General features: G+C 42.8%; 1 protein-coding gene across 1 annotated transcript; it reads left to right on the top strand.

The window, feature by feature from the left end:
- Positions 1-1174: 1174 nt before the first annotated feature.
- On the top strand, positions 1175-27353 carry LOC115459590 (neuronal vesicle trafficking-associated protein 1-like). The gene is made up of 3 exons (XM_030189398.1): positions 1175-1420; positions 23080-23190; positions 25641-27353. The coding sequence occupies exons 1-3, from the start codon at positions 1175-1177 to the stop codon at positions 25839-25841; spliced, it is 558 nt and encodes a 185-aa protein (XP_030045258.1). The 3' UTR covers positions 25842-27353.
- Positions 27354-27889: the final 536 nt, after the last annotated feature.

The following is a 27889-nucleotide window of genomic DNA, read 5'->3' on the forward strand; positions in this document are numbered from 1 at the left end:
GCCTCCACCGCGGCCAACTGGGCGGGGAGCGTGGGAGAAGAGATAACCTCCATGGACGAGGGCCGCGACTGAGGCCCGAGTCTTCCGGGGAGATCCATGTTTCGGTTAGGGCGAGAGGCAGTTGAAGTTAGCGGAGAGATAAAGAGATCGTGGGTGAAGGGCAGTTTGTTACAGACTGAGTGGGCATTCCACAGGGCGCATGAGAAGGGAGGGAAGAGGGGGGAGGATGGGAATAGAGACGAGATTGGGACATCTCGGAATCGTTTGCATGGATAGGACGGGGACAGGCGAGGGGGACCTGGATTAGGTTAATGTCTCCCGCGGATGCAGGAGGAGAAGACTCCCAGTAGCTTCAAGCGCTGTACCCGTGCGTCGGACTATTCAAGAAAAGACGCCCATTCTTGTGTCTGCAGTGTTTTGGGCCCGATCATAGCCCTACTAACTGTGTTCTCTGTCCTCTCATGAAGATGAGAACCCAGGTTTCTGAGAGGCTGAAAGAGATAGGATTTTTGGAGCCAAGTCTGGTTCCTTGGCATCGAAGTCAGAGGCATCTGCATAGACGTCGAGCATCGCACCAGTATCGGGAGCATTGATAAGCATGGCTGCTTCTAGACCCTTAGACACTGAAAGCAGTAAAGCATCAAGTGGATCTCTACCTGTCTCGAGGCCTACTGCCCACTCTGAGTGACGTGAGGATTCGACGTCGTCCTTGGCACCAAGGAGCCTTGGTGACACGCTTCGAGCGTAAAACCAAGAAGCATCGTCATCAGTCGCCCTCGACGCCATGGTTTGGAGCTCTAGGGCGTTGAAGGATTTAGCACCTGAGAAGCTTCGGTGCCGGGATGATCGGTCCCCCTCTATATAGGAGGTTCCGATGTGTCTGCCTCCAAGCAGCCGAGATCCCGTTCCCAGCGTCGACCCAGCGGTTCTGCAACCTGCGCCTCAACCGGCACCCCAGCTTTCCTGGTGTCGGCCCTCGATGACCTCATCTGGGCCTTGCCTCCTGAGCTGCTGGATGGCCTTATGCAATGGTGTGCATTGGTATCAGGGGTGCTTGTGCCTACCTTACCTCCCTATTGCGGCCCCACCTGGCCCGCAACCTGTGGTGCGGCATCTGACGCTGGCGCCGCTTGCGGCCCTGGTTTCGACTGCCACCCAAGTTGGCACCCCTTTGATGTCAGTAGAGGAAGCTTTGCTGGAGTCAACGCGAGAGTCAACTTCTCGACACTGCTCTCGAAGACATGGTTCCGTGGCAAGAAGGCAGGTTCGGTCTCAGCAGTCCCATAGGGAGATAGTGCCCGACACTGAGAAGCAGTGCTCATGGGATTCAGAGGAGAATCCCAGATACGTTTCCTCCGATGAGTCATATGGGATACCCTCTGAAACCTTCCCTCCACTTGAAAGAAGACTGTCTCTGCCAGTGAGCCTTTCTTTTCCATCTTTTGTTAAGGAAATGGCTGAGGCCATTCCATTTCCTTTGCAAGTGGAGGATGAGCCCAGGGCCAAGATGCTCGAGGGAGCCTTGTGAGCCTGGATGCTCCTAAGGAGGCTGTGACTGCACCTCTCCACAAGGTACTCAAGGAAGTCCTTGTCAGGAACTGAGTTCTCTCTGTTAGTCCTTGTTATGCCAAAGAAGATTGACACCCAGTATCGGATCCACGGTAAATCTGGTTTTGATAGGCCTCAGTTGCTTCAAAATTCCATGGTAGTGGAATCCGCTTCCAAAAGAGTCAGGAATACTAGGGACTGTGCCTTGGCGCCCCCACCCCCCAGGCAGAGAAGCTAGAACTCTGAATTATTTTGGGAGGAAGATGTACCAGGCTTCAATGCTCATCTTCCCTATACAATCCTACCCTCTTCACGAGCATCTACTTGCGAAACTCTGTGTGACAGCTGTCGGACTTGGTGGATGCACTCCCTCTGGAGCACGCCGAGCCTTTTTGCCAGTTGGTCAAGCAGCAGAAGGCATGTTGAACATTCTTGGTCAGGGCACCAATGACACTTATTGATGTAGCATCCAGGATCTCCTCTCAAAGTATGCGCAGACTCTCATGGCTGCATATTTCTGACTTGGAACACTCTGTTCAGCAGCGATTGGCGGATGCCCCTTGCCGGGGAGATAACCTTTTTGGAGAGAAGGTTGAGGAGGTTGCTGACCAAATCAAGAAGCATACTGATAGAATCGCTTCTCTCTCTCCCCCTGGTGCCTTCTGCGTCTACTTCCTCAGCTAGGAGGATTTTTGGCATGCCAAGGAACAGTTCCTACTACTATTCTAGGCATAGGTACAATCAGCCTACTGAGGCTCAGCCCCACGCGCTCGTTCACGTCAACAGCGTGCACGTAAGGCCCCTGCTGCTCCCCAGGCAAAGCAAGGGATGAGCTTTTGACTGGCTCCAGCAGAGCATAGCCGCAGTAAAAGTGTCTGTCCTGAATGTTTGCCGATCGGGGAGAGGCTATAATCTTTTCACCAAAGGTGGCCTCTTATAACTTCTGACTGGTGAGTTCTTCAAATAGTCTGTCTCGGATACATCCTCAATTGGCATCTCTAACCTCCAAATTGCCCACTGAAAGTTCATTCAGCAAAGGCATGTATTTGCAGAGGAACTCTCCACCCTTCTAAAGGCCCATGTGGTCGAACCTGTTCCACTAGGGGGGAAAGGGCAGGGATTCTATTCCAGGTACTTCCTTGCAGAAGAAGATAGGGGGAATGTGTCCCATCCTAGACCTAAGGGCCCTGAACAAATTTCCAGTTTGAGAAAAGTTCAGGATGGTTTCCCTGGGCACCCTTCTCCCAATGATTCAGAAAAACGGCTGGCTATGCTCTCTGGACTTAAAGGATGCATATACTCACACATCCCAATACTTCCAGCCCACCAGAGGTATCTTCTATTTCGGCTGTAACACTTCACTTTTGGTATCACGTGTTGCTTTTTGGCCTTGCATCAGCTCACAGGGTTTTCATGAAGTGTCTAGCAGTAGTTGCAGCATCGCTATCCAGACTGGGAGTGCATGTGTATCTCGACAATTGGCTGGTAAAGAGCACCTCAGAGGACAGTGCTCGGGAGTCCATGCGAATGACTATTTGGGTGTTTGAGCTACTAGGGTTCGTTTTAAACTCCCCCAAGTCCCATCTCCATCCTGTCCTGTGATTGGAGTTTATAGGAGCTCTGCTTGACACACACAGGGTTCGAGCCTATCTCCCGGAGATGACAGCAGACAATCTTGTCTCGCTGGCTTCCAAGGTTCGTGTCTTTCAGCAGGTCACAGCTCGGCAGATGTTGAGATTATTAGGCCACATGGCTTCCACAATGTACGTTACACCCATGACATGTCTTCATATTAGATCAGCTCAATGGACCCTGGCTTCTCAGTAGTATCAAGACACGGGGAGTCCAGAAGATGTCATCCAAATGTCCCCAGAGCTTGTACGCTCTCTTCAGTGGTGGACAATTTGATCTGATTTGACTCTGGGACTTTCATTCCAAATTTCTCAGCCACAAAAAGTGCTAAAGACGGATGCATCTCTCCTGGGATGGGGAGCTCATGATGATGGGCTTCACACTCAAGGTGCTTGGCCCCTCCAGGAAACTAATCTTCAGATCAATCTCCTGGAGCTTTGGGTGATTTGGAATGCTCTAAAGGCTTTCAGAGATTGACTATCTCACCAAATTATTCTCATCCAGACAATCAGGTTGCAATGTATTACACCAACAAGTGGGGGGGGGGTGGGGGGGGGGGGGGGACCTGAACACGCCCTCTGTGTCAGGAGGCCATCTTTTTGCCACTCAAATCAACCACAATGTCCCTCAGTTCTGTTCCAGGCTTCAGGCCCATGACAGGCTAGTGTCAGGTGCCTTCCTCCTCTGTTGGGGGATAGGTCTTCTGTATGCATGTCCTCTAATACTTCTAGTGGGAAAGACTTTGTTGAAACTCAAGCAAGACCATGGAACCATGATTTTGATCGCACAGTACTGGTCACGGCAGATATGGTTCCCTCTTCTTTTAGAATTATCATCCGAAGATCCATGGAGATTGGAGTGTTTTCTGACCCTCATCACACAGAACGAGGGGTTGCTTCTGCATCCCAACCTCCAGTCTCTGGCTTTCGCAACTTGGATTTTGAGAGCCTAGAATTTGCTTTCTTGGGTCTTTCAGAGGGTGTCACCGAGTCTTCCTGGCTTCCAGGAAAGATTTCACTAAGACGTGTTGCTCTTTTAAATGGAGGAGGTTTGCCATCTGGTGTGAGAATAAGGCCCTAGAGATCCCCTTTCTTGCCCTACACAGACCCTGCTTGAATACCTTCTACACTTATCACAGTCTGGTCTGAAGACCAACTCTGTAAGGGTTCACGTTAGTGCAGTTAGTGTTTATCTTCAGCATATAGAAGGTAAGCCCATCTCTGGACAGCCTCTAGTTGTTCGCTTCATGAGAGGTTTGCTTCTGTCAAAGCCCCCTATCAAACCTCCACCAGTATCATGAGATCTCAACGTCATTCTCATCCAGCTGATGAAAGCTCCTTTTGAGCCACTGAAGGTCATTTTCTTGGTGGCTGTTACTTCAGCTCGTAGGGTCAGTGAGCTTCAAGCCTTAGTAGTGGATGCACCTTATTCTAAGTTTCATCTCAACAGAGCATACACGCACCCTACGTTCCTGCCGAAGGTGGTGTCATAGTTCCATCAGAACCAGTCGATTGTCTTGCCAACATTCTTTCCCTGACCTCATGCCCATTGTGTCGAAAGCAGGTTGCACACCTTGGATTGCAAGAGAGCATTGGCCTACTACATGGAGTGGACAAGGCTACACAGACAGTCTGCCCAGTTGTTTTGTTTCTTTTGATCCCAACAGGATGGGGGTCACCATCGGGAAATGCACCATTTCAATTTGGCTGGCAGATTGCATTTCCTTCACTTATACCCAGGCTGAGCTGGCCTTGGAGGGTCATGTCATGGCTCATAATGTCAGAGCCATGGCCTCGTCGGTAGTCCACTTGTGGTCAGCTCCAATGAAGAAATTTGCAAGTCTGCGACGTGGTCTTTAGTCCGCACATTCATATCTCACTACTGCCTTGAGCAGGATACCCGACTCGACAGTCGGTTTGGTCAGTCAGTGTTGCAGAATCTGTTTGGGTCTAGAATCCAACACCAACACCCTAGGCCCATTTTATTCTGTTCCAGACTGCACTCTCATTCAGATGGTATATAGTTAAGGTTAATCTGTGTAATGTCCTCGCCGTTGTGAGGCCCAGTTGACCAGTGTTTGTTATGTTCGGTGAGCCTGGATGCTAGGGATTTTCCACTTGTGAGAAAATAGAAGCTTGCTTGTCCTCTGAGAAAGCAAAGATACTTACCTGTAGCAGGTATTCTCTGAGGACTGCAGGCGTCATATTCTCACAATCCCGCCCACCTCCCCTTAGAGTTGTCTCCTTGGTTATTTTTGCTTCATTTTTTGCTTTAGTATTAAACTGAGGAGACCGCATTTAAGTGACTGATGGGAAGGCACTCGCGCATGCGCTGTGAGTGCGGCTCTCCACAAATCTCCCTCTTTTATTATGGCAAATGTCAGACCTGGCGACCTGGATCAGCGTCACCCACTTGTGTGAATATGAAGCCTGCTGTCCTTGGAGAATACCTGCTACAGTTAAATATTTTTGCTTTAGCTTAAAGGGGTTTTAAAAAGGTTTGGATAATTTCCTAAAAGAAAAGTCCATAAGCCATTATTAAAATGGACTTGGGAAAATCCACTGCTTATGGATAAGTAGTATAAAATCTGTTCTACTGTTTTGGGATCTTGCCAGGTACTTGTGACCTGGATTGGCTACTGTTGGAAACAGGATACTGGGTTTGATGGACCTTTGGTCTGTCCCAGTACGGCACTGCTTATATTCTTATGTTTTGTTATTAAAATAAATTGCTGTAATTGACCATGATAAAACAAACAAACATATTGAACATTCTGGAGTGTAATTAAACACTTGCACAGAAGTTTAAAAGAAAAAGAAGCTCTCTTGGTTTTAAATTCAAAAAATTTCTCCTTTTTCACCTGGATGGCTCTAGCCACATCAGGGAAAATCTGCAATTTCTGACCACAAAAATTCTCATTTTTTTTCTAAAATATGTTCCAAGTATCATACATTTATCAATTTCACAAACTAAGGTCACCAAGAGTGTGGCTTGTTGTTTGAAGTCTTCCTGTGAAGATTCCAAAAACTTAGATCTATTTCTGAGATTTCCTTAAGCGCATCCATATTCGCACCCTCAGGATTACCAGCAATTTTCTTTTGAGGCAGATAATATATATTAGAAAGTAACAGAGAATCAGCAATGGGTCCTTAATAATCATTTTCCATGGCTACAAGCTGAATTTTCAAAGCCACTCGCAGATCTTTTCATGCTGTCCCCTTGTGGCAGCTCTGCAAAGAGTCAGGCAGTGCTAATTACCGTAACCTCTTTAAGGCAACTGGGGACCATTTAGCTCGTTCTTGTGGCAGAGAGGGCATGGGTCGATATTCCATCTATTTTGTCATCCCAAAGAAAGAAGATTCTTTTCACCCGGTTCTGGATCTCAGAGGGATGAACAAGTCTGTCAGAGTTCTACACTTATGCATGGAGACTCTTTGTTCTGTCATAGCCTCAGTCCAGCCAGGTGTGTTTTTCACCTCATTGGACCTCAAAGGAGGCTTATTTTCATATCCCAATTTGGCCTTCTCACAGGAAATTTCTCTGGTTGCGATCCTGGGAGACCATTTTTAATTCAAGGCCATGCCTTTTGGCCTCATCACTGCACCTTGCACGTTTTCCAAAGGTATGCTGTTGGTGGCATCCTTTCTTTGCTGAGAAGGGATCCTAGTACATCCTTACATGGACGATTGGCTAATTCTTATCAAGAGAGCCTTCACAGTACACAGACAGTCCTGCGCTGGGTTGGGTGATGAATTAGAGCAAGTCTCTTCTCACCCCCACCCAGACCCTGAAGTTTCTGGAAGTGTGCTTCAGTACCCAGGCAGGGAAGTTTTTCCTGCCTCAGCACTGTCAGCTGAAGCTCAAACAGCAAATACTCAGGCTTCTCTCTCTTCCCTGCCCACAGGCATGGGATTATGCTGAGGGTCTTGGCTCTATGGTGGTTACTTTGGATGTTCTGCCTTTGGCAAAGTTCCATATGCGACCCCTACAGTCGTCCTGTTGAGCCGGTGGTCTCTGGTCTCAGGGACCTACGACTACTGGTGCCATGGATGCCTCAAGCCAGATGAAGTCTGACTTGGTGGCTTCTCCCTATGCACGTTCAGGCGAGGTTGCACTTACAGACTTCCAGTTAGTGTGTTCTCACCTCCAGTGCCAGCCTCTTCGGATCGGGAGCCCATTATCTCCACCACTCTGTACAGGGCTGCTGGTTGAGAGTGGAGGCTTCGTGGTCCATCAAGAGATTGGAACTTTGAGCTCTCTAGAAAGCTCTACTAGCCTTTGTGTCTCTTCTTCATGGGAGGCTGGTGCACATGCTCTCAGACAATTTCACAGCCTTGTCTTACATTAACAGATAAGGAGGAACAAAGAGTGTATCTCTAGCCCAGGAGGCACGTCTTCTTTTTCAGTGGGAGGAATGGAACATTGCAATGATTTCAGACTCTCACATAGCTCAATGAACGTGCGGATTTCCTCAGCAGACTATCTCTGGTCCAGGGGGAATGGCAACGGTCAAAGACTGCATTTTACCTCATTTCCACACAGTGGGGCCTTCCGGTCCTGGACCTCATGGCATCCATTAATGCGCAAGTACACAGATTTTACAGCCGCTTCAGGGAGGAAAAACTCCGTAGGAATGGATGCAGTGGTATAGCCTTGGCACAGAGAGTTTCAGAGCTTCAAGCTGTCTCATGCAGGGGTCCCTTTCTCTGCTTTTCTGACTCGAGATTTATCATATGGACAATTCCATCCTTTTTGCCGAAGATTGCATCTCCTTTTCATGTCAGACTGTGTTTCTTCTTTCTTTTTCCATGGAGGTCTATTCTGCAGAATACGCTACCAACAATTTCAGGCAGTCTGATCATCTTTTTGTCCTCTGTGCGGAACCCCGGAAGGGTTTGCCAGCCTCCAAAGCGACAGTGACTTGATGGCTTAAGGAAGCTATTTCTTGGGCTTACATTCTGAGGGGTAGATCTACTCCCATGCACGTCAAGGCCTGTCAAGGCACATTCTACCAGGTCTTTGGCAACTTCTTTGGCAGAGTCGTGGGCAATTTCGTCAATGGACATCTGTCGGTCAGCGACGTGGTCTTCTTCTTATTCCTTTGTTAAGCATTACTGTTTGGATGTGTCTGCTCGAGCAGATGCTTCCTTTGGGTCATGGCTCTAGCTGCAGGGATATCCCTCCCTGCTTAAGGATTGGTTTTGTACAGCCCATTTGTCTGGACTGATCCTTGGAGCATAATGGAATGAAAAATTAATTACCTGATAATGTTCTTTCCTTTAATCCCAAAGTATCAGTCCAGAGCCGATCCTTCTGTGATGGTTTTGGTTTTTCCAGGTTCTATGTAATTTTGGGTATTTGTATTGTTCTGATTCCGTTATTTCTAAAGCATGAGTTTTGCGCTTTATTTCATAGTTCTTTTTCTATCTAGAGGCTGCAGTTTTTTCTCTGGAAGTCACTGTCTTTCACTGCTTTGTTATCGAATACTGGCTTGCTTGCTAAGCACAGGAGCTTATGAGGCACAACTCATTAGAGTTCTCTATCTCCACCTGCTGGCTGATGGTCACAACCCATTAGTCTGGACTGATCCTTTGGGACTAAAGGAAAGAAAATTATCAGATAATTAATTTTCCCTCTTGTTTTATTAGCCTGGCGATATAGCAAACTTAATAAAGTGTAACTGTATTTTTTCTTTCATGCCTAGCTGCAGCCAGGGCTTAGAGCTTCTTCTGGTTGATGCTTATATGGTGGGAATCAAGTACTGTCAAGCACACTTAGCAGTCACTGACTGTTTGCAAGTAATTCCTCCCACGTCAGCTGCTGTTCACCTGATCTGCTCAGAACCCTAACAATGTCTATGAATTTTTAAACATTATCCAGGTTAATTTTTAAACACCATGGTGGGCATCTGTTTAAAATGCCAGCTATGGCATTTTTTAAAAATCCATGTATACTCAGTCCCACATGGGGCTAAGAATGGAGAAAGAGGAACGCAAGAGTGGGAACTACAATACAACAATTACTCCTGGGGGAATTCTGCACCAAAGTTTTGAAAATTCTGCGCTGTAACGTTTTAAAAACATTTTTGCACAAAATTTCCCCATTTTAAAGCCTGAAATGTCCTCTTATTTACCTCTTCAAGCTCCAGCCTCCCTCACTCTCCCCAATGGCACAGTCACATTTCGCTGTCTCTTACTTTCATTGTATGTTTGAAGCTGGATCTCCCCTTCCTCTGCAGAGATCTCATGGCAGTCAGAGAAGGAGGAAGTGACCCTCTGCATATCGGGTCATTTTCTCCTCTGCTGGCTTAGACTTAACTGGTTATGTTAACCACAAAACCCCCATAGTTCACATAAACAGTCTGGTGTAAGCCAGCAGAGGAGGAGGAAGTGACCCAATGTGTAGCAGTTCACTTCCTCCTCCTGCCGTGCAATCTCGGCGGGGGGTGGAAGGGGGAAGAGAGACCAGATGCCGACATTGACCAGAATTCTGTGCATTCTGCAGGGCAGGGGAGTTCTATGTGAATTTTGCACTGTTGCGCAGAATTATTCCTGGAGTAAACAGTATGGATAGGGAAAGGAAAGACATGTCTCAGCTGGTCTTATGTAGACCCAAAACAAAAAAAAAAAAAAAAGCTGGGGGGGGGGGGGGGGTGGCAGGATCAGTAGCCAAAAGATTAATCACGCTTCATAACTGCAATAGCCTGAACAACACAATATGCTAACTTTCACCAAAAATTATATTATTTTATTGAATGTAATGGACCTCATAGTGTAACTATAGCCAATAGTTCACTCATATCATCAATCACTGGTCCAGTCCATGAGCTTGTGCAACTCATTGTTCACTTTATTCACAAAATCAAATTATTGTATATGCTTCTCTTGGTGTAGTTATTGATCTTGAAAGCAATGCTGACAACGCTTTTTGCTGTGAAATTTACAGTATTAAAATGTTCAGCAATATTAACATGCTGGTGAATGCCCGACTTGAGTTTTGTGCAGACTGAGTCAGGAGCTAGATGTCCATAAACGAAATTTAGTTCTTCAGCACACAAAATATTTATAGACAGTGCTCGCTACAGTCACTATGGGGGCAGTTCTATAACTGGGTACCTCTGTTTTCGCACCCAAATGCAGCCCAGGGAATGCATATTGTAGAGGGCATATTGAGATTTTGATTCAGAATACTAGCATAAGTTGGTAGAAATGCATATCCACTTACACCTGGTCCATTCTATTCTATTCGGGTATTTATGATCCGCCTTTAAACCCAATGGTGCAAAGCGGAGTACATAATAAGAAACTTCCAATCAGAAGGAACTTACATAAGTAATTTCAATTAGACTTAACAATGAAAATACTAAAATCTCATTATTAACTAATTCAAGACTCTTGTCTAGTAAAGAAATACGTCTTAAGCACCTTACGAAGAGAGATATAGGGAGTTATAGTTCATATTTCATAACAAAAGCAAACATCTGTATGATTTGGTCAGTGTGTACAAATAATGGCTGTGGCAGGTGTAAATGGGCAATCCAAGGCTTGGCACTTAATGCGTGTAATTTTTAGTATTTTTTAAGTTGTGCATGTAGGTGGGAGACACGCTCATACCCCCGCTCATGCTCTACACACGTGCCTCTCTTAAATTTACACACTAAGGGCCCTGTTTACTAAGCCACGTTGTAGGCGTGCTATTGTTTTTAGCGCACACTAATGCCAGAGACACCCATAGGAATATATGGGTGTCTCTACCATTAGTGAGCGCTAAAAATGATAGCGCGCCTTAGTAAAAAGGGCTCTCAGGCGGTTGTGTACATGTTATACAACACTGCTGTCACACTTCTATGCATTTTGTGTTCGTATTTTACAAATGCCCCAAAACTCTATAAATGGAGCCTAAAGTTAGATTCTTACATTTGCATCCAGTTGTAGAATAGGGTAAGTTACGTGCCTAATATAACTAGCTAAATTGGTGCTAAATTGTCACTTAATTGGAGATAAGTATCAATAATAAGTGTTAATCACTAATTGGCACTGATTAGCAGTCGTGTGTGTAACTGACTTACGCCCCTATTCTGTAAACTGAGTTCCTAACTTTTCTCTCACATGCAAGAGTGTTCTGACTATTCCTGAGCACACTTTATAGAATAGTTGCATTTTACATTCCAAAATGCTGATTTTAGGTGTCAGCAGTTACACCATCCATAGACCTGGAATAAGTGGTTGTGCCTAAAGTTTAGCGCATAACTACGGACTTACACTAATATTCTATTACAGATTTGGTGCCCAACTCTGCCATTCCAGACCACTGTTAGTACCCAGTTTTTTGGCGCTTAACTTTTAGTGCATTTATGGAATTTCCCCCCATGGTGCCTAAGTTTAGGTGCCCAGTTATAGAATTAGGGGGTATGTATATAGTAGTAATATTTGGCTGCTCTCAGGGGCATAGCCAGCACCCAATTTGGGAGGAGGGGGGAGACTGGGGTGGACTGAGGAGGCCACCCGTTCCTCTCTCTCTCTCTCCCCACCCCCATAAAAAATTTTACCTTTGCTGGTGGGGATGCCCAAGCCCTGCCAGCTGAAGAGCTCCACAGACTGAACCTACCCTGGTACAAAGAACTCGGCGGCGTGCTAGCTGGCACTCCTTGCACATGCTCAGTTCACAAAAACTGAGTGTGTGTGTGAAGAGTACTGAACCTGGCGGCTGTAAGGCACGCTGCTGACTTCCTCATACTGGGGGAGGTTTGGGGTTGCAGATCTCTTCAGCTAGTGGGGCTTGGGCATCCCTGCCAGCCATTCAGGGTACTGCAGTTTTGGGGGAGGAGCCCTGAGACCCAGGCTCCCTGGTGGCTATGCCACTGGCTGCGTGTGTGTGTATATATATATATATATACACGCGGCACCGGAAACGATCCGGCCGACTACGCGACCGGTGGAAAGTTGACCGGACAGTGGTTCGAAGCCCGGAAGGCCGCGGAACAAGCGGAGCGCCGACCGGCCTGGTTGGCCTGAGGACTGGAAAGCAGGAGCGGCCTATCCCCAATGTGGCACGCTCCAGAATCGTCCGACTGCTGCCCAGGAAGCCACAAGCGGATTGAGGGAAGTAGGCGCACCCCGCACCCGACTGCTCCAAGCGTCGGAGCGCAGACAGACAAGAGTCGACCAGCTTGAGGTGCGGCAAAGCGACGGCGACTCCTGAGCCACACACAAGTCCTGTGGTGGCTGCATTAGAGACACCGAGCACCAGACAACCGAGCCACTGGTCCCCGTGGCCGCCAGGAACAGAAGCTACCTCCCGAGGCTGAACTGAGTAATAAAATACCTGCTCGTCTTAAATGCATGCATGCACTGCTTTAGTATGATTTAAAAATCCTCGCTATACTCTGCTCACACTAAACTGAATGCAACTGTGTCTTAGGCCAATATAGCACCTTTAAATGTTGCCAAGCTTTAATTTAAATTGCTGCTAAGACCAATGCATAATAGCGAACTGTTACCAAGCAAGCTTTAGCTTTTACATAATTTAAAATCCTTGCTTCACCCTGCTTTGCTTTGCTTTGCTTACTGCCAGCTTTGAACTAAACTGTTGCTAAGCTTAATTGAAAATGTTAGCACTACTCCGCGTGAATTGTAGCCAAGCTCAAATGCAATTGTAAACATTGTATCGCTCAAATATACACCAATTATTTATTTGTCACAGCACCCAACACACAGAAATGAACACCAGCAATACACTCATAACCATCCAGTGTCTCATTATATTCGTACACGCAAACAAAACACAAAACCTAGACAACAACAACTTCACCACTCACAATCCGCATAACACTCACACATACACCATGCACGCCCAAAACAACAACCCACTTACATATCACCAATCCCATGCACAACCTTTAAACAACCTACCAAATCAAAGACACAACAACAACCAACCAACTGGAACAAACCCCGAATATGTACACCACCGACGAAATAAGGAAAACAATGAAAACAACAGACTCAACCAACGAAAAAACAGACAGTTAATAAAAATAAACACATCTAACCCCACCTTGGAACCACATCACCCAATCCAACTAGGATACGTCAATGCAAGATCAGCAGTAAGCAACTCGATAGACATACTAGATTGGATCACCACAGACAAACTAGACCTCTTATTTATCACAGAAACCTGGTTCCATAGTCCTACGGACCCCGCCATCCTACAAACGTGCCCACCAGAATACAAAATCACGCACTGGACAAGAAATGGAGAAAAAAGAGGAGGCGGAATAGCTTTAATACACAAACCTGAATTCACCATCACAATCACAGGCGAATCTACCTCACCACAACTTGAAATTGCTTCGACAAGAATCAACCATCCAAGCCTAATAGGACACCTTAACACAATCCTATTCTACAGGCCACCAGGAAAATGGCAAGACGCCCAAACACAACTCATGGATTTCATCTCGAATACCTGCGTATCAACCTCAAACATCCTCATACTAGGTGACATCAACTTGCACCTAGAAGATGACACCATACCAAGTACACGAGAATTCAAAGAACTCCTACAACTCTGGGATCTGCAAATACCCAACTTACAACCAACACATGAAAAAGGACACACACTAGATATCATAACAAATAGACTCGAACCGAACTCAACTATCACACTCACCAACACAAAATGGACACCCACATTATGGTCAGACCACCATAAAGCAAATGTCACCCTTTACTGGCAAAAAATACAACCAAACACAATCAACAAACATGAGCGAACAACCTACACAACGAGAGGAAAAATAAACCCCACAACATTCTGGCAACAGATCTACCAGAGCGAATGGACTACAAACGCTAGCACCATCCAATTCCTCCAAGAATGGGACGATATAAGCATAACAACATTAGACAAAATCGCCCCAGCCCAAACCAGAACATCACACAGGAAAAATGCAAATCCATGGTTCAATGAAGAGCTGAAAAAACTGAAAACACAAGTCAGGAGACTTGAACGAGCCTGGAACAAAAAGAGAGATGAACAAACACTAAACGACTGGAAACAACTTCGAAGAAAATACAAATACACTATCAAACAGACAAAAAGACTACACTACAAAACATTAATAGGACCAAACTACAAAGACACACATAAACTCTTCAACCTCGTAAACAAACTGTTAGACACCACACCTGTTACAACCAACAGCAAAGATATACCAAGTGTCGACAACCTTGCAAAATACTTCAAGGAGAAAATTGTACAATTACGACACAAAATACCCGCAAGCCCTATAGAATACACCGTTCTCCTAGACTGTCTAGATCCAGCAGAAGGAACACACCCAGCAGACAGAACCTGGACCGAATTTGAACTATTACCAGAAGAACTCATCTCTAAAACTCTCAAAAAATATGCCAAATCTAACTGCAAACTAGACATATGTCCAAACAGCCTCATGCAAACTGCTCCTCAACAATTCATAATAAACCTAACAAACCACATAAACTACATGCTACAAAATGGACTCTTCCCAAAAGAAAAAGGAAAAATCTTACTCACACCAATTCCTAAAGACACAAAGAAAAACACGAGCGAAATAACCAACTACAGGCCAATTGCATCCATACCACTAATAACCAAGATAACCGAAGGTATGGTTACCAAACAACTCACAAACTATCTAGACAAACATTCAATATTGCACGATGCCCAATCAGGATTCCGTTCGAATCACAGCACAGAAACAGTATTAGTCACCCTTATGACCAAATTCAAACAAATAATTGCAACTGGCAACAATATACTCCTACTACAATTTGACATGTCCAGCGCCTTCGACATGGTTGACCATGAAATCCTACTACACATACTTGAATACTTTGGCATCGGAGGAAATGTCTTGAATTGGTTCAAAGGGTTCCTAACCCTGTGCTCGTACCAAGTCACATCAAATTCAACCACATCCAAGGCATGGATACCTGAATGTGGAGTCCCACAAGGATCACCTCTCTCTCCAACTATATTCAACCTAATGATGATCCCTTTAGCAAAACTCCTATCAAACCACAACCTCAACCCGTATATATATGCCGATGATGTAACCATATACATCCCATTCAAACAAGACATCAAAGAAATCTCCAGCGAAATCAATCAAAGTCTACACATCATGAACACATGGGCAGATGCATTCCGCCTGAAACTAAACGCAGAAAAAACCCAATGCCTGATACTCACCTCCCAATACAACACAACTGAGTTCAACGTGATAAACACACCAAACCTAAAACTTCCAATCTCAGAAACGCTAAAAATCCTTGGAGTGACTATCAACCGCCACCTAACACTCGAAACTCACGCAAATAACATAACCAAGAAGATGTTCTTCAGCATGTGGAAATTGAAAAGGATTAGACCATTCTTCCCAAGATTCGTCTTCCGTAGCCTAGTGCAATCCCTCGTCCTTAACCACTTGGACTACTGCAACTCACTATACGCAGGCTGCAAAGAACAAATACTGAGGAAACTTCAAACAGCCCAGAACACAGCAGCCAGGCTCATCTTCGGAAAACCTAAATATGAAAGGGCAAAACCACTACGAGAGAAACTACATTGGCTTCCACTCAAGGACCGCGTTACTTTTAAAACTTGCACACTAGTCCATAAGATCATTTACGGTGCACCTAGAAACGCCAAAAGATCATCCCACCTAGAAACGCCAAAAGATCATCCCGAACTCACCTCAATCTCCACTACCCAACCTGCAAGGGCTTGAAGTACAAGACGATACACGCGTCAACCTTTTCCTACAAGAGCACGAAGTCCTGGAATACATTACCACGCAACCTAAGAATGATTAACGAACAAACCTCCTTCCGTAAACTACTGAAGACACACCTGTTTGAACAAACCTACGGAAAGAGCCAAAACACATAGAAACTACTGACTGTTCACAATGCAATACACATCCACATCTGATCCATCATCCCTTTATCCAGTCAATCACACATTCATCCATGGAACTATGTACACTACATCTCTAGGTGCCTATTAATGCCCTTTTTTCTCTCATTGTCGCCTTCTAATGTCCCTATGTTGTTGTCCCACTGCTATACTACTAAGGATATTCGAATGTCTCGCACAACTCTGTTCAATGTATTCTATAACCTAGTCGTAACAAATGTATTTCTATTATTCAAGTCTTATTGTAAGCCACACTGAGCCCGCAAATAGGTGGGAAAATGTGGGATACAAATGCTACAAATAAATAAATAAATATAGGTAAGTGGTAAATGTGAACAGCAATACTTTTGTCCTCACTTAAACTGCATACACACTACTATCTGTAAAGCTGAGTGAAATGCCCTCACTCTATCTTGCACAACTACTTCTGAGGCCTTTTCTCCTCCACAAAAAGCACATGAAAACAAATATAAACAAAAAAACTTGATGAAAATATAAAATAAAAAGATAATTAAGTTGATCCTTGTTTAAGGCACAGTTTGTCCTGCAGTGCATTTGCGTTGCATGGTTTTTAGTTATTCCACAGGTAGTACCAGAGCAGAAGAAAAATTTCAGCTTTGCTGTCTTTATAGTGCTGCTGCATATTAATGGATAGGGAATTTATCCATATAGCGTTGGCTGTTCTGTGGATATATATTCTTTTGAGTATCTGGCCCATTATTTATAGTGAATTCAAAATGGCATCAGATAAATAGATTGGTTACCATACTAGTCCACTTTATTTCTATGTATCAATATCAGATGTGAAAGATCTATACTAATACAAAAGGAATCCTGTAAAGAAATACCTTCCTGGTTTCAAGCATGGAAAAAAAAGGTAATAGTTATCTTTAAAAAATTATAAAAAGATTAGCAGAAGGGATAACCCCAGTGGATTTGAGTTTTCAAAATGCTGCTAAAAATAAAATTCTAAAATTCCCCAGACACAATGCTGCTATATTTGTCTATTGCTTATGTGTGACTTATTCTTGCTGTACACCACCTTGAGTGAATTCCTTCAAAAAGGTGGTAAATAAATCCTAATAATAAATAAGTGATGGACACCAACAGACACATAAGTGACATACTGACTGGGTGGATCGATTCCAACTAGTTAAAGCTGATCCTCATACTTAACTCTGAGGTTACTCCATCACTTCTTTTGGCATCCTTCCCAACCAGATACTGTGTATTTTATGTGCTTTGCCAAATATGGTCTGAGTGAGATGTTTTCCCAGATTAGCATATGCATTTTAAGTATAATCATTTATTTAGCTGTCAGATTCCATCATACTTTATGGAACTGAAGTCAAAACATCATATCATACACTCAGCACCTTGTATCAATAAGGGGGTCATATACCCACTCTGGTTTGGACAGGGTATAGCTACTGCTATAAAAGCAGGTATTTGGCTTCTATTGGCTATGCCCCAACAGCAGCTGGATATAGCTACTATACATATACTCCTTACTTCAAAAATGGGCACCTAAACTTAGGCACCGGGGGAGGGGGGGAATTCTATAAATATATTTTGCAAGATGTTTCTAAAAGGTTTTCAGAAGGGCCATAACCCCCCCCCCCCCCCACCACCAAAAAAAAATACAGTTATTGGTGTGCACAGAAGGTGGAACTTGATTATACTCTTCATTATTGAGTTCTGCCATGGCAGTGGTCCCATTCACAGCTACCTCACCCTCTGCACCTCTCTAGCGCCAAATAAACTTAGCCCTACTCACTTTTCCTCCTATAGTATAGAATGTAGGGGAAATTAATTTATTTCTATTTTTGTGCATAGAGAAGCATGGCAGCTGGCATCTCACACATTCTCCCTTTCCAACCCAAAAGGAAGAGTTTGAAACAGGTCTAGTTTTTGTGGTTGTTGCCTCTCACTGCTCTTGAAAAGGAAGTCCTGACTCATTGCAGCACAACACAATGCTTGTTTCCAGAAAAGCAGCATGGAGAGTCCTCTACATATGGCTCAAGTCTCTTAAGTATGTGCCTTGTCTCCCTCAAAGTCTCACGAGTGTACACCATTGTGATCCAGCCTGTAGACAGGCACGAACCTCTACTCGCTACTTGAATAAACCCACCAATAAAACTACCTAAACTACAAAGGTCACAAAAAGTACTAATGAGAAAAAAAAATCCTTTTTTTTGTTTAAAAGAAAATACATATACCAAAATCTTTAAACATTTTTGCCCATTCTCAAGAGCAGTGTGAGACCTGTATGATAAGCTTGTTGTGGGCAGGGTTGCCAGGTGGAAAATTCCCCCCCCCCCCCCCCCCCCCCCCAAATCAGCCCAAATCCAGCCCAAAACCCGCCCAAAGTCAAACCCCGCCCCTGACACCCCCACCCCGTCATCAACCCCGCCCCCACCGTAATCAACCCCGCCCCCGCCGTCATCGGCCCCGCCTCCCCTGTCATCGGCCCTCACCCAGAACGTCACTAACCCCGCCCAAAACGTCACTAGCCCCGCCCCCGCAGCCCAAAAAAACCACTCAAAAAACCGCAGAAAGACCCAAAACAAGCCCAAAAAACCGCAACCCGCCGCGGGCAAAAATTTCCTGCGGTGGGTCACGGAAAACCGCCCAATTGGGCGTGAAAACCGCCCACCTGGCAACACTGGTTGTGGGCTGATGGGATTTGACGGGGTGGGATGTAACAACCCCCTTCCCCTCCTCCAGAGAGATCACAGCACTCTGCCATTTTCAGACCAGTTGCTGTCTGTTGCTTGGGAACAGGATTGACAGGCAACAGTTTAAAGAGAGAGTTTGAACTCTGAATAACCTTCATGCAGTTTATCTTAAGAGATTTGAATTTAATAATTATCATTTTAATCTTTGTATTATGCTTTCTATTTGAGGTTTTGTTTAATTTAGTTTTGGATAACATGTTTTAAACATCTTATGTTCTTTGCCTATAATGTGATTTATTTTATTTTTTAATAAGTGGGCTATAATAATACATTATTCTAGAGAAAAATCTTATTTGCATCCTAGCAACATGCACTAGGCCCATCAATGATGCCTGTAGACCCTACCCCTTTGCAGAAATACAGGAAATAAGACATAACTGACATATTAGAGTTGGTAGGAGGAATCTTCCTCTCAGTATTGAACCTGGAGGACCAACTGGAGAAATGCAGATGGCTAAGTTGTTAGCCTGGGTGCTAACCACTATTGACTGTTATGCAGGAGTGAGCAAGAGCAGGTGTTGCTTGCATTTTTATACCGTTTCCAGCTCTCAACTAGGGTAGCGGTTTACCTTATGCTCTTCCATGATTTCATATTGTAGACTACAGGGGAGTGATAGCAGTCCTCTTTAGCTTCTACTTGTGTCAGTGGTGTGCTGGTAAGTTTTTAACAACAGGCTCTCTCCCCGGTCCAACTCTGTGCCTCCTCCCCCCCCCCCCCCCCTCCACCTCTGCACCCCCCCTCCCAAATTGCAGAGCTGGCTATACCCAGGGAGAGAGCCGGGGGGGGGGGGGGGGTGTCATGCATTACTCTGGGAATTTTTTTTTAATGCTTCCAGGTTCCAATCTAATTCAACTTTAACGTGGGATAAAATGCCATAAATAAGTAAATAAATAGATAGAAACTCTGAGCATTGAGAACCTGATTCCCATAACATGATGTCTGTTTTAGAAGCCCATTACCAGGAGAAAAAAAATCTCTGCACCAGTAACAGGGTTAAATGTCTTAAATAAGTAACTAAATAAATAAATAAATAAATAGATAGATAGAAACTCTGAATGTTGAGCACCTGATCCTAATAATATGACATCTGTTTTAATGGCCCTTTACCAGGAGAAAAAAAAAAAAAGATCTCTGCACAAATATAATACATGCTAGGGTGTCCCTATAACCAGCCCCTCTAAATGACACATAGATTATGATTTATAACAAATTACTCTATCAAAAGTTATTCCATTACTATACTTCTGTGACCTCTGTGTACATCTGTATGCTGCCAAAGCTGGCATGTTTGAAAATATAAGCGAGATTGAATTAAAATGCTACCAACAATAAAGAACGACAACATGGATGCAGCACCTGATTCTTATAACATATCTGTTTTAGTGGCCCTTTACCAAGAGAAAAAAATCTCTGCACAAATATAATACATGCAAGAAGGTGTCCCTATAACCAGCCCCTCCAAATGATATACCGAGCATGATTTATAACAAATTACTTTGTGTTCATCCGTATGCTGCACAAGCTGGCATGTTTGAAAATATGAGTGAGATGAAATTAAAATGCTACCAACAATAAAGAACGACAACGTAGATGCAGCAGCTCATAAGTTTGCTTGATTTTGTTTTGGGTTCAACGGCAGCGCAGGAAGGGGAATCAGACTAACCTAAACAGCTTCAATTTCTTTGTTTCAGCACACTGGTCTACCCGGAGCCTTGTCTCTGCCGAGTAGTGTACAGCCCCGCTGGTGCAACTTCCTGTGGGTGGGATCCGGCAGAGAAAAGGCTCCGGGTTGGTCAGGCAGTGGTGGGGGGGGGGGGGGGGATGATGAACATAAGGGATGACATGATGAGGTAAGCCGGGGGAGGAGGGAGAGAGGCGGAGAAAAAAAACCAGATGCTTGTGTCGCTGCCTGACTCCAACAACCGGCTCGCAGAAATCAGTAAAATTTAACAACAGGCTTGTGTGAGCCAGCTCCAGCACACCACTGACTTGGGACACACCCAATCAGTCTTGTTTCAGGGTATCTACAAAGATGCATATGAGAGAGTTGCATGATCTTCCTTCGTAATACACAGATTTATTGTGTGTAGCTCTGTTGTGGATATTCTCAAAATCCAGCTGGCTGGGTGTGTCCAAGGGACTGGGTTGAGAACCACTGGCATAGGGTCTCGTATCCTTCAAGGGTACTGACTTGTTCCCCTGTTCTGAGCAGTGAGAGCAGGAGGTTTGCAAAGCAGGATGGCCTGTATGATAACAGTTGTGCAAGTCAATATTCTGACTGTGCTGTGGAAGGAGCATTCTTGCAGGGTTTGTGTGGATGAAGGCAGGCACCCTCCTCTATACTGACAAAGTGCCAGCAATTCAGGGTTGCTGATGCAGTGAAGGAACCCTTGTGCATGGGTGAGAGAAATGAAACCTTTTCTTGCTGGCCTTTGGGGATGGGGAATTGTGAGATCCTACCAGCAGTACAAGGGTGGGGTATTCTGTAGACTGAGTAAGGGAAAGAGGCATGGATTTTGGCTTGTGGATGTTCTGTACCATTCTTCCTTCTCTAGGGTCATCTGCATGAGAATTTACATAGGTGGGAGAGGGGGTTAAGTATTTTGGTTTTCTTTATAACGTGCTGATCCTCAGCAGAAGCTCATATGGGCAGTCACTGATAAAAGTAAAGCTGTGACTCCCAAGCCTTCTATTCTTAAATCAATCTTGTAACTCATAAAATTAAATGTGGTTGCTCTCACAGTAGTGACACTGTAAACTTGATGCAATGTACTAAATAATTTTTAATTCTTGAATTTTTATTATTATTTATTTATTTTTTTTGCTTGAGTTTCTGTTCTGGGGCTTTACTAGGATCTGCTTTTATGCCTTCTAGACTTGCAGTTTGGAAATCACAGCATGAGCAGGTTAAGGGTGAACTTTAGAAAGTAGACAGTTGGTGTGCTTTATGACAGTAATAAGCAGGATGCATAGAATTAAAACAAGAAGAGAAAGAGACAACCCCCCCCCACCTAAACCCGGAGAAGCTGATATTCTGTGAATTTTAGGTAGTAGAGCCTCCTTGCTGACTAGTGAAACCAAGGCATGTCGGGATCAGGGATGGCTAAGAGACTTGGTATCGATGCATATTATCTCCATGCATTTCGGAAGGCCCCTCTTTCATACAATTTCAGTAAGCCCACTACAGTGTTATTTCAAAGAGAAAATGCCATATATATATATATATATATTTTTTTTTAATGTTTGTTACATTTGTACCCCGCGCTTTCCCACTCATGGCAGGCTCAATGCGGCTTACATGGGGCAATGGAGGGTTAAGTGACTTGCCCAGAGTCACAAGGAGCTGCCTGTGCCTGAAGTGGGAATTGAACTCAGTTCCCCAGGACCAAAGTCCACCACCCTAACCACTAGGCCACTCCCAAAAATGGGGATCTCAGTTTACATTTGAGTCCACACCCAATGATGGCGGGAACTCACTGCAGCCATTTTGTCTATGGAGATTGCATGGGCAGGAGCGTAGAAAGATCATTCCTGCCCCAGCTCACCTCTTATCTACCAGGGCTGTAAAATATGACAGGGGAGGGGGCTATGGTGGATCCAGGAGGGGGGATGCTCTATTTACAAGGAGGGAATAAGCGTTTCCAGTTGGGAGGGCTGGGGGCAGAGCCAGCTGCAGCAGGACACCATGGCATGAATACCGGATGCCATGGAGGAGGGAAGGAAGACAGAAGATTACCAGTACTTGAATATAAACTGTTTACATTCAAGTTAAAACTTTTCCCTTAAAAATGTGGGGGAAAACGTTATCTCGGTTTATATGCAGATGGGTTTATATTAGGGTATATATGGTATGTGGATAGTTTCTCTTAGAAATCTCATTGGCCACACAGGTACAAAAGGGCTGAAGTACTTGTGCTCCTGCTGTTTGTTTGACCCAGGAATGGGAAGCTAATCCTATATGCATGTTTTGAAATACTTAATCACCCCCTCCTCATTTCACATATTGTGAAAGGATGTGCATATTGTTAATTGCTCTGAGTTTTTGCCATGGGGGGGGGGGGGGGGGGGGGAGAATGAATGTAATCTTGTAACCTGATAGTTATCTGACTAGATCTGTTTGAAAATGTAACCTCATTGTGTACAGTTGATGTTTATCTTACCTAATCATACCTATTCTGCAATTTCCCTTAACAGGTGACTGTTCTGGTGCTCTTTGCCTTGGCATGTCTAACATGTGTGGTATTCCTGGTAGTCTACAAGGTTTACAAGTATGACCATAGCTGTCCTGAGGGCTTTGCATTCAAGGTAAAAACAAAAATGGTTATCCACTGTCGTAATGAGATGACTAAAAGAGCTCACTGCTCAATCACTGCTGTTTTGTATTCTTTTAAGGTTCTTGTATTCTGTATTTAAAATTAAAAGTTACAATGCAAAATCATAGAAAGCTTAACAATAAAATCTCCTAACACCCCCCCTTCCTTATTGCAAACCTGGGAATACATATACCACCAACTGAACAAACCAGCCCTCATTTAACAGAAGTAATCGGCAATAATCTATCAAGAACAGCGTGCCCTCCATAGCAATCCCAGACACAGTGAAACTGCTGAACAGTGTCAAATTTCATTGCTGTAAGCTTTCACAAACAAAAAAAGCAACACTGGGTCTTCAAGACTGAGACAACAGGAGTATTTTATTGATAAATGAGCCAACACGGGGCCGTGTTTCAGCGATAAATAACGCCTGCTTCAGGGGTCTAACAATAAAACATAAAAACATATAAATCACCTTAAAAAACGATAAGCAAATTGAAAAACATAGATTTGATATTATTAAAAACATTCATAAAATAGATTATAAAATGTATTAGAGAATATAATGAGAAAACATCACTGTAAATTACATATACATATACATATATATATATATATATATATATATATATGTCTATATAGTTTCGTGGTGACTATCTGAACAATCCACAATAGGGAGAACACTTGTGTATAAAATTTACATAATTAGAAATTATAAAATCTATATGAAAAAGATACATGTATATCAAAACATATTCAATAACATACATATTGAAATAATAATGTACTTTTCAGATGTTTCCAAAGCACTCAATGTAAAACAGATTACATGTAAACATATATATATGGTTTATAAATGTGTCATATTGGAACCTAATCAAGACATTTTACAATACACTGGACAGTAATTTCAAAAAGTTTCATGAAACTGTAATGTGAGTATTGTGTTAGCATCTACTTATGAATCAATTGATCTTATTGATAAATTTTATATATTGCTTTTTTATATCTATTTTAGATGAGACATATTCATGAGATTGTTATTTTGATGTGTTCATATAAATTCATAGGGCAACAAACCTTGATGGCAAGTTTTTATGTATGATCTTTAAATATTTCTGGTTCACAATGAAAGTATTTAATAGAGGATAATATCATAATGAATTTATGACTAAAGTTCTTACCAAGGTTTGGATGTAAATAATATAGACTGTGTATGAATCTAATACCTATCACAGAAGAGAATTGGAACGAAAGTCAAAAGAAAAAAAAATAAAACAAAAAATGAAATTTGTTATGGCAATGTTATGCATAGTCACTTTGTATTCTCTTAAAGTTCATTATGCCACGAGACTGCATGCAGTAAATAATATGGAGTGGTATAATCTTCTTTTAAGTTTTAGAAAATATCAGCGTGCAAATACTATGTTGGCTTCAATAATTGAAACGCTAAGGTTTACAGGTATGGTGCAAAAACGGAATGCATTAACTTTGATTCTCTTTGGGAGACAAGCAGTGCGCATGCATTCCACTGCTGCTACTCACTCTGTGGCTGCGAACGCATTCAGAACTTACAACCAGCTCTGCTCCTGGCTGATCTCATGCATTGCAAGCTTAGTGAAGAGAGGCAATGCTGGTTGCAAAATTTGAGCACACTTTCTTGGTCATGATGCTGAGTGAATTAAAGTGCATAGAAGTGGTGGAACATACACCTGCCACCACCATGGGCCAGATAAAATTTGGTCATTCTCAGAGTTTAGGGATCCGGAGACGGGAGGGTGGTAGAACTAGAGGACATGAATTGAGGTTACAGGGGGGCAGACTCAGGAGTAATGTTAGGAAGTATTTTTTCACGGACAGGGTGGTGGATATGTGGAATGCCCTCCCACGGGAGGTGGTGGAGATGAAAACGGTAATGAATTCAAACATGCGTGGGATAAACACAAAGGAATCCTGTTTAGAAGGAATGGATCTGTGGAATCTTAGTGGACATTGGGTGGCGACGCTGGTATTTGGAGAATAAAACCGGTGCAGGGTGGACTTCGACGGTCTGTGCCCTGAGAAAGGCAGGGACAAATCAAACTCGGATATATATATATATATATATATATATATATATAAGTATTACATACCATGTAAAATGAATTTACCTTGTTGGGCAGACTGGATGGACCGTTCAGGTCTTTATCTGCCGTCATTTACTACGTTACTAAGTAGTTGTCAAAAACTACTCTCAAATGTATTGAAGTTGATTCAAAACGAGCTATTTTCCACAAGGTTTGATTTCTATATATCTAAATGGGCGACTACTGGCATTTAATTTGTTTTTTTACCCTTGAAGAATGTGTAGTCTAGATAAGTGAAAATGAATGCATTTATGTATGTTTAACAACACACTTTGCACATTTTTAAAGTGATAAACATATGTACTAATCCTTACAGGATAATCGCTGTATCCCAGTTGGATTAGAGACATACTACCCCGAACAAGATTCCAGTGCTCGAGGAAAGTTTTACACGGTGATAAACCACTACAACATGGCCAAGCAAACGATCACTCGCTCTGTATCCCCGTGGATGACGGTGCTGTCAGAAGAGAAACTGTCAGAACAGGAGACCGAAGCAGCTCAGAAAACCGCTTAATACCCATCACAAAGGGTTTGCAATATGTAATATGAAATTAACCAGGGAACAGAAGGAACTTTACATTTAAATATAATTCAAGAATACTGTAGAGATTACTCATGTTTATGGTACAGTTACTTCCGTTTGCTGATAGGGCCGTGCACATAAAGACCTGGTTACAGATCATCAATGGAAATACATTTCCAGTGTATAAGCATTAGCATAATTTAAGCATTTCAAGATCTTGGTTGGTACGTTTAATTTTTTTTTTTTTTTACAGCATCCAGCTAGCCACGTTGCAAACTGGAACACAGTAGCCATAAGTAGAGCTATCTCCTGTTTAGCCAAGAATTGTACCTAGACGTTGTTAGCAGCTCAGAGAAGCCTGATATCTAGGACAAAATGTAATGGCTGGTAGATAGAAAGGAAAACTGTCAGGCATCATCTTTTCTTGGGTGTAACTTTCTTTACTGTTGCTAATTTGTAAGTGATAATGAAGTTCTCTGGAACAAGGCATGCTCAATGTTATTTATGATTGTCAACAAAATTACATGCATTTCCATTGTAGCTTTTAGCATCTTTGGTAAAGATACTCACAGAGCTACAAATTAGATACTAAGAAAACATAGCAACACACAGTAGAAATATTTCATTTCCAATACATTCAGAAGATGGCATTTGATGCTGACATTTAATGAACTCTCATTTGCTAAACTAAATAAAGAACATATGACAAATGCTTAACTGTAGATAGTGGTTTCACTCATATTTTCATGATCCATCACAGGGGTTAATATTTGTTTTAAACCGCACTTCTCTTTTTATGTTAATGGTAGAAACTTTAAAAAATATATATGTAGCTATCAGTTTCAAGACACTAAATACCCATACTGGGTTGTCATTCATCTATAGAAAAACTAATCCACATCACTGAATAAGGCTGTAACAAAAAAGGTGAAAAACGGTAGTATGGCTTAAAAATGTGATATTATACATGGTAAATTTAAAAATCGCAAATCTAAAACTAAGAATGAATAAGGCGCTCTGTGGACAGCAAAGACTGAAAGGCAATGAAAACCAATTGGCACATTATTCTATATTCAAAAGAGCCGATTTAAGCTATTATTGTAAAACATGCAACTTTCTCAATCTTGTTCTTTGTAAAGAGACTATGTTTCAATATTTTTTTTTAATTATAAACATTTAAACCAGCATTACATAGAAGCAATTTAATTTGTTGGTTTTAGAACTCTATAGTATGTAAAGCACTTAGTATAATCCGTACCTTGCAATTTCCTTTCATGCTCTTATTTGGATGTAACTTAACTTTTTCAGTGGACAGTGTCAAAAAACTTTCACAATTTTTTTATCATATGAAAATAAAGGATTGGCATTAAAATGCTGCAGGGTTTTCTTTTCTTTGCAGTAATGCACAAAGCATGTATTTTTATGAGTGTAAGAGTGAGTTATTTGCTTGATATATCGCTAATTAGTGTGTGTTTAAGCTGTGATGCTTTGCTGGGAAGCAGAATATCACGTAAATCAAACCAATTCCTCTCTAATTTTGACTTCCAGTTTTTACACACAATGCTTACTATAGAAGACTAAGAAATGAAATAGAACTAGTAAAATTTCTTATCTGGTAAATATGGTAAAAAAAAACATACAACTGAGTGCATCATTTATAGATGCTGAAGTAGATCTGCATAAGAAGGGGATAAGTTATGCAGCAATTATTTTGTCCTATAAAATAAATAAGTTTAGTAAACAATTATAAAAGCATGTCCATGTTTATTTTCTCAGAAATATAGTTTAGTTTATTTAGTGTACATGTACAGCAACTAACATTTTCAAACCAAAAAAACGAAACTAAAATATAGCCTGCTGTATACATTCTATTGAATGTTTCAATATACATGCCATAAGTACAACAGATTTGAATTAATAATTACCACAAAGTGCATTCAGGTGTTGCTGGGGGCAGACTTGGCACAATTTGTTTAATGGTAAATCCTAATAAAAAACAATTAATAAAGATATCATGCAGAAAATGATATACAAGACTA

Source organism: Microcaecilia unicolor, unplaced genomic scaffold (assembly GCF_901765095.1).
Source record: "Microcaecilia unicolor unplaced genomic scaffold, aMicUni1.1, whole genome shotgun sequence".
Lineage (NCBI taxonomy): Eukaryota > Metazoa > Chordata > Amphibia > Gymnophiona > Siphonopidae > Microcaecilia > Microcaecilia unicolor.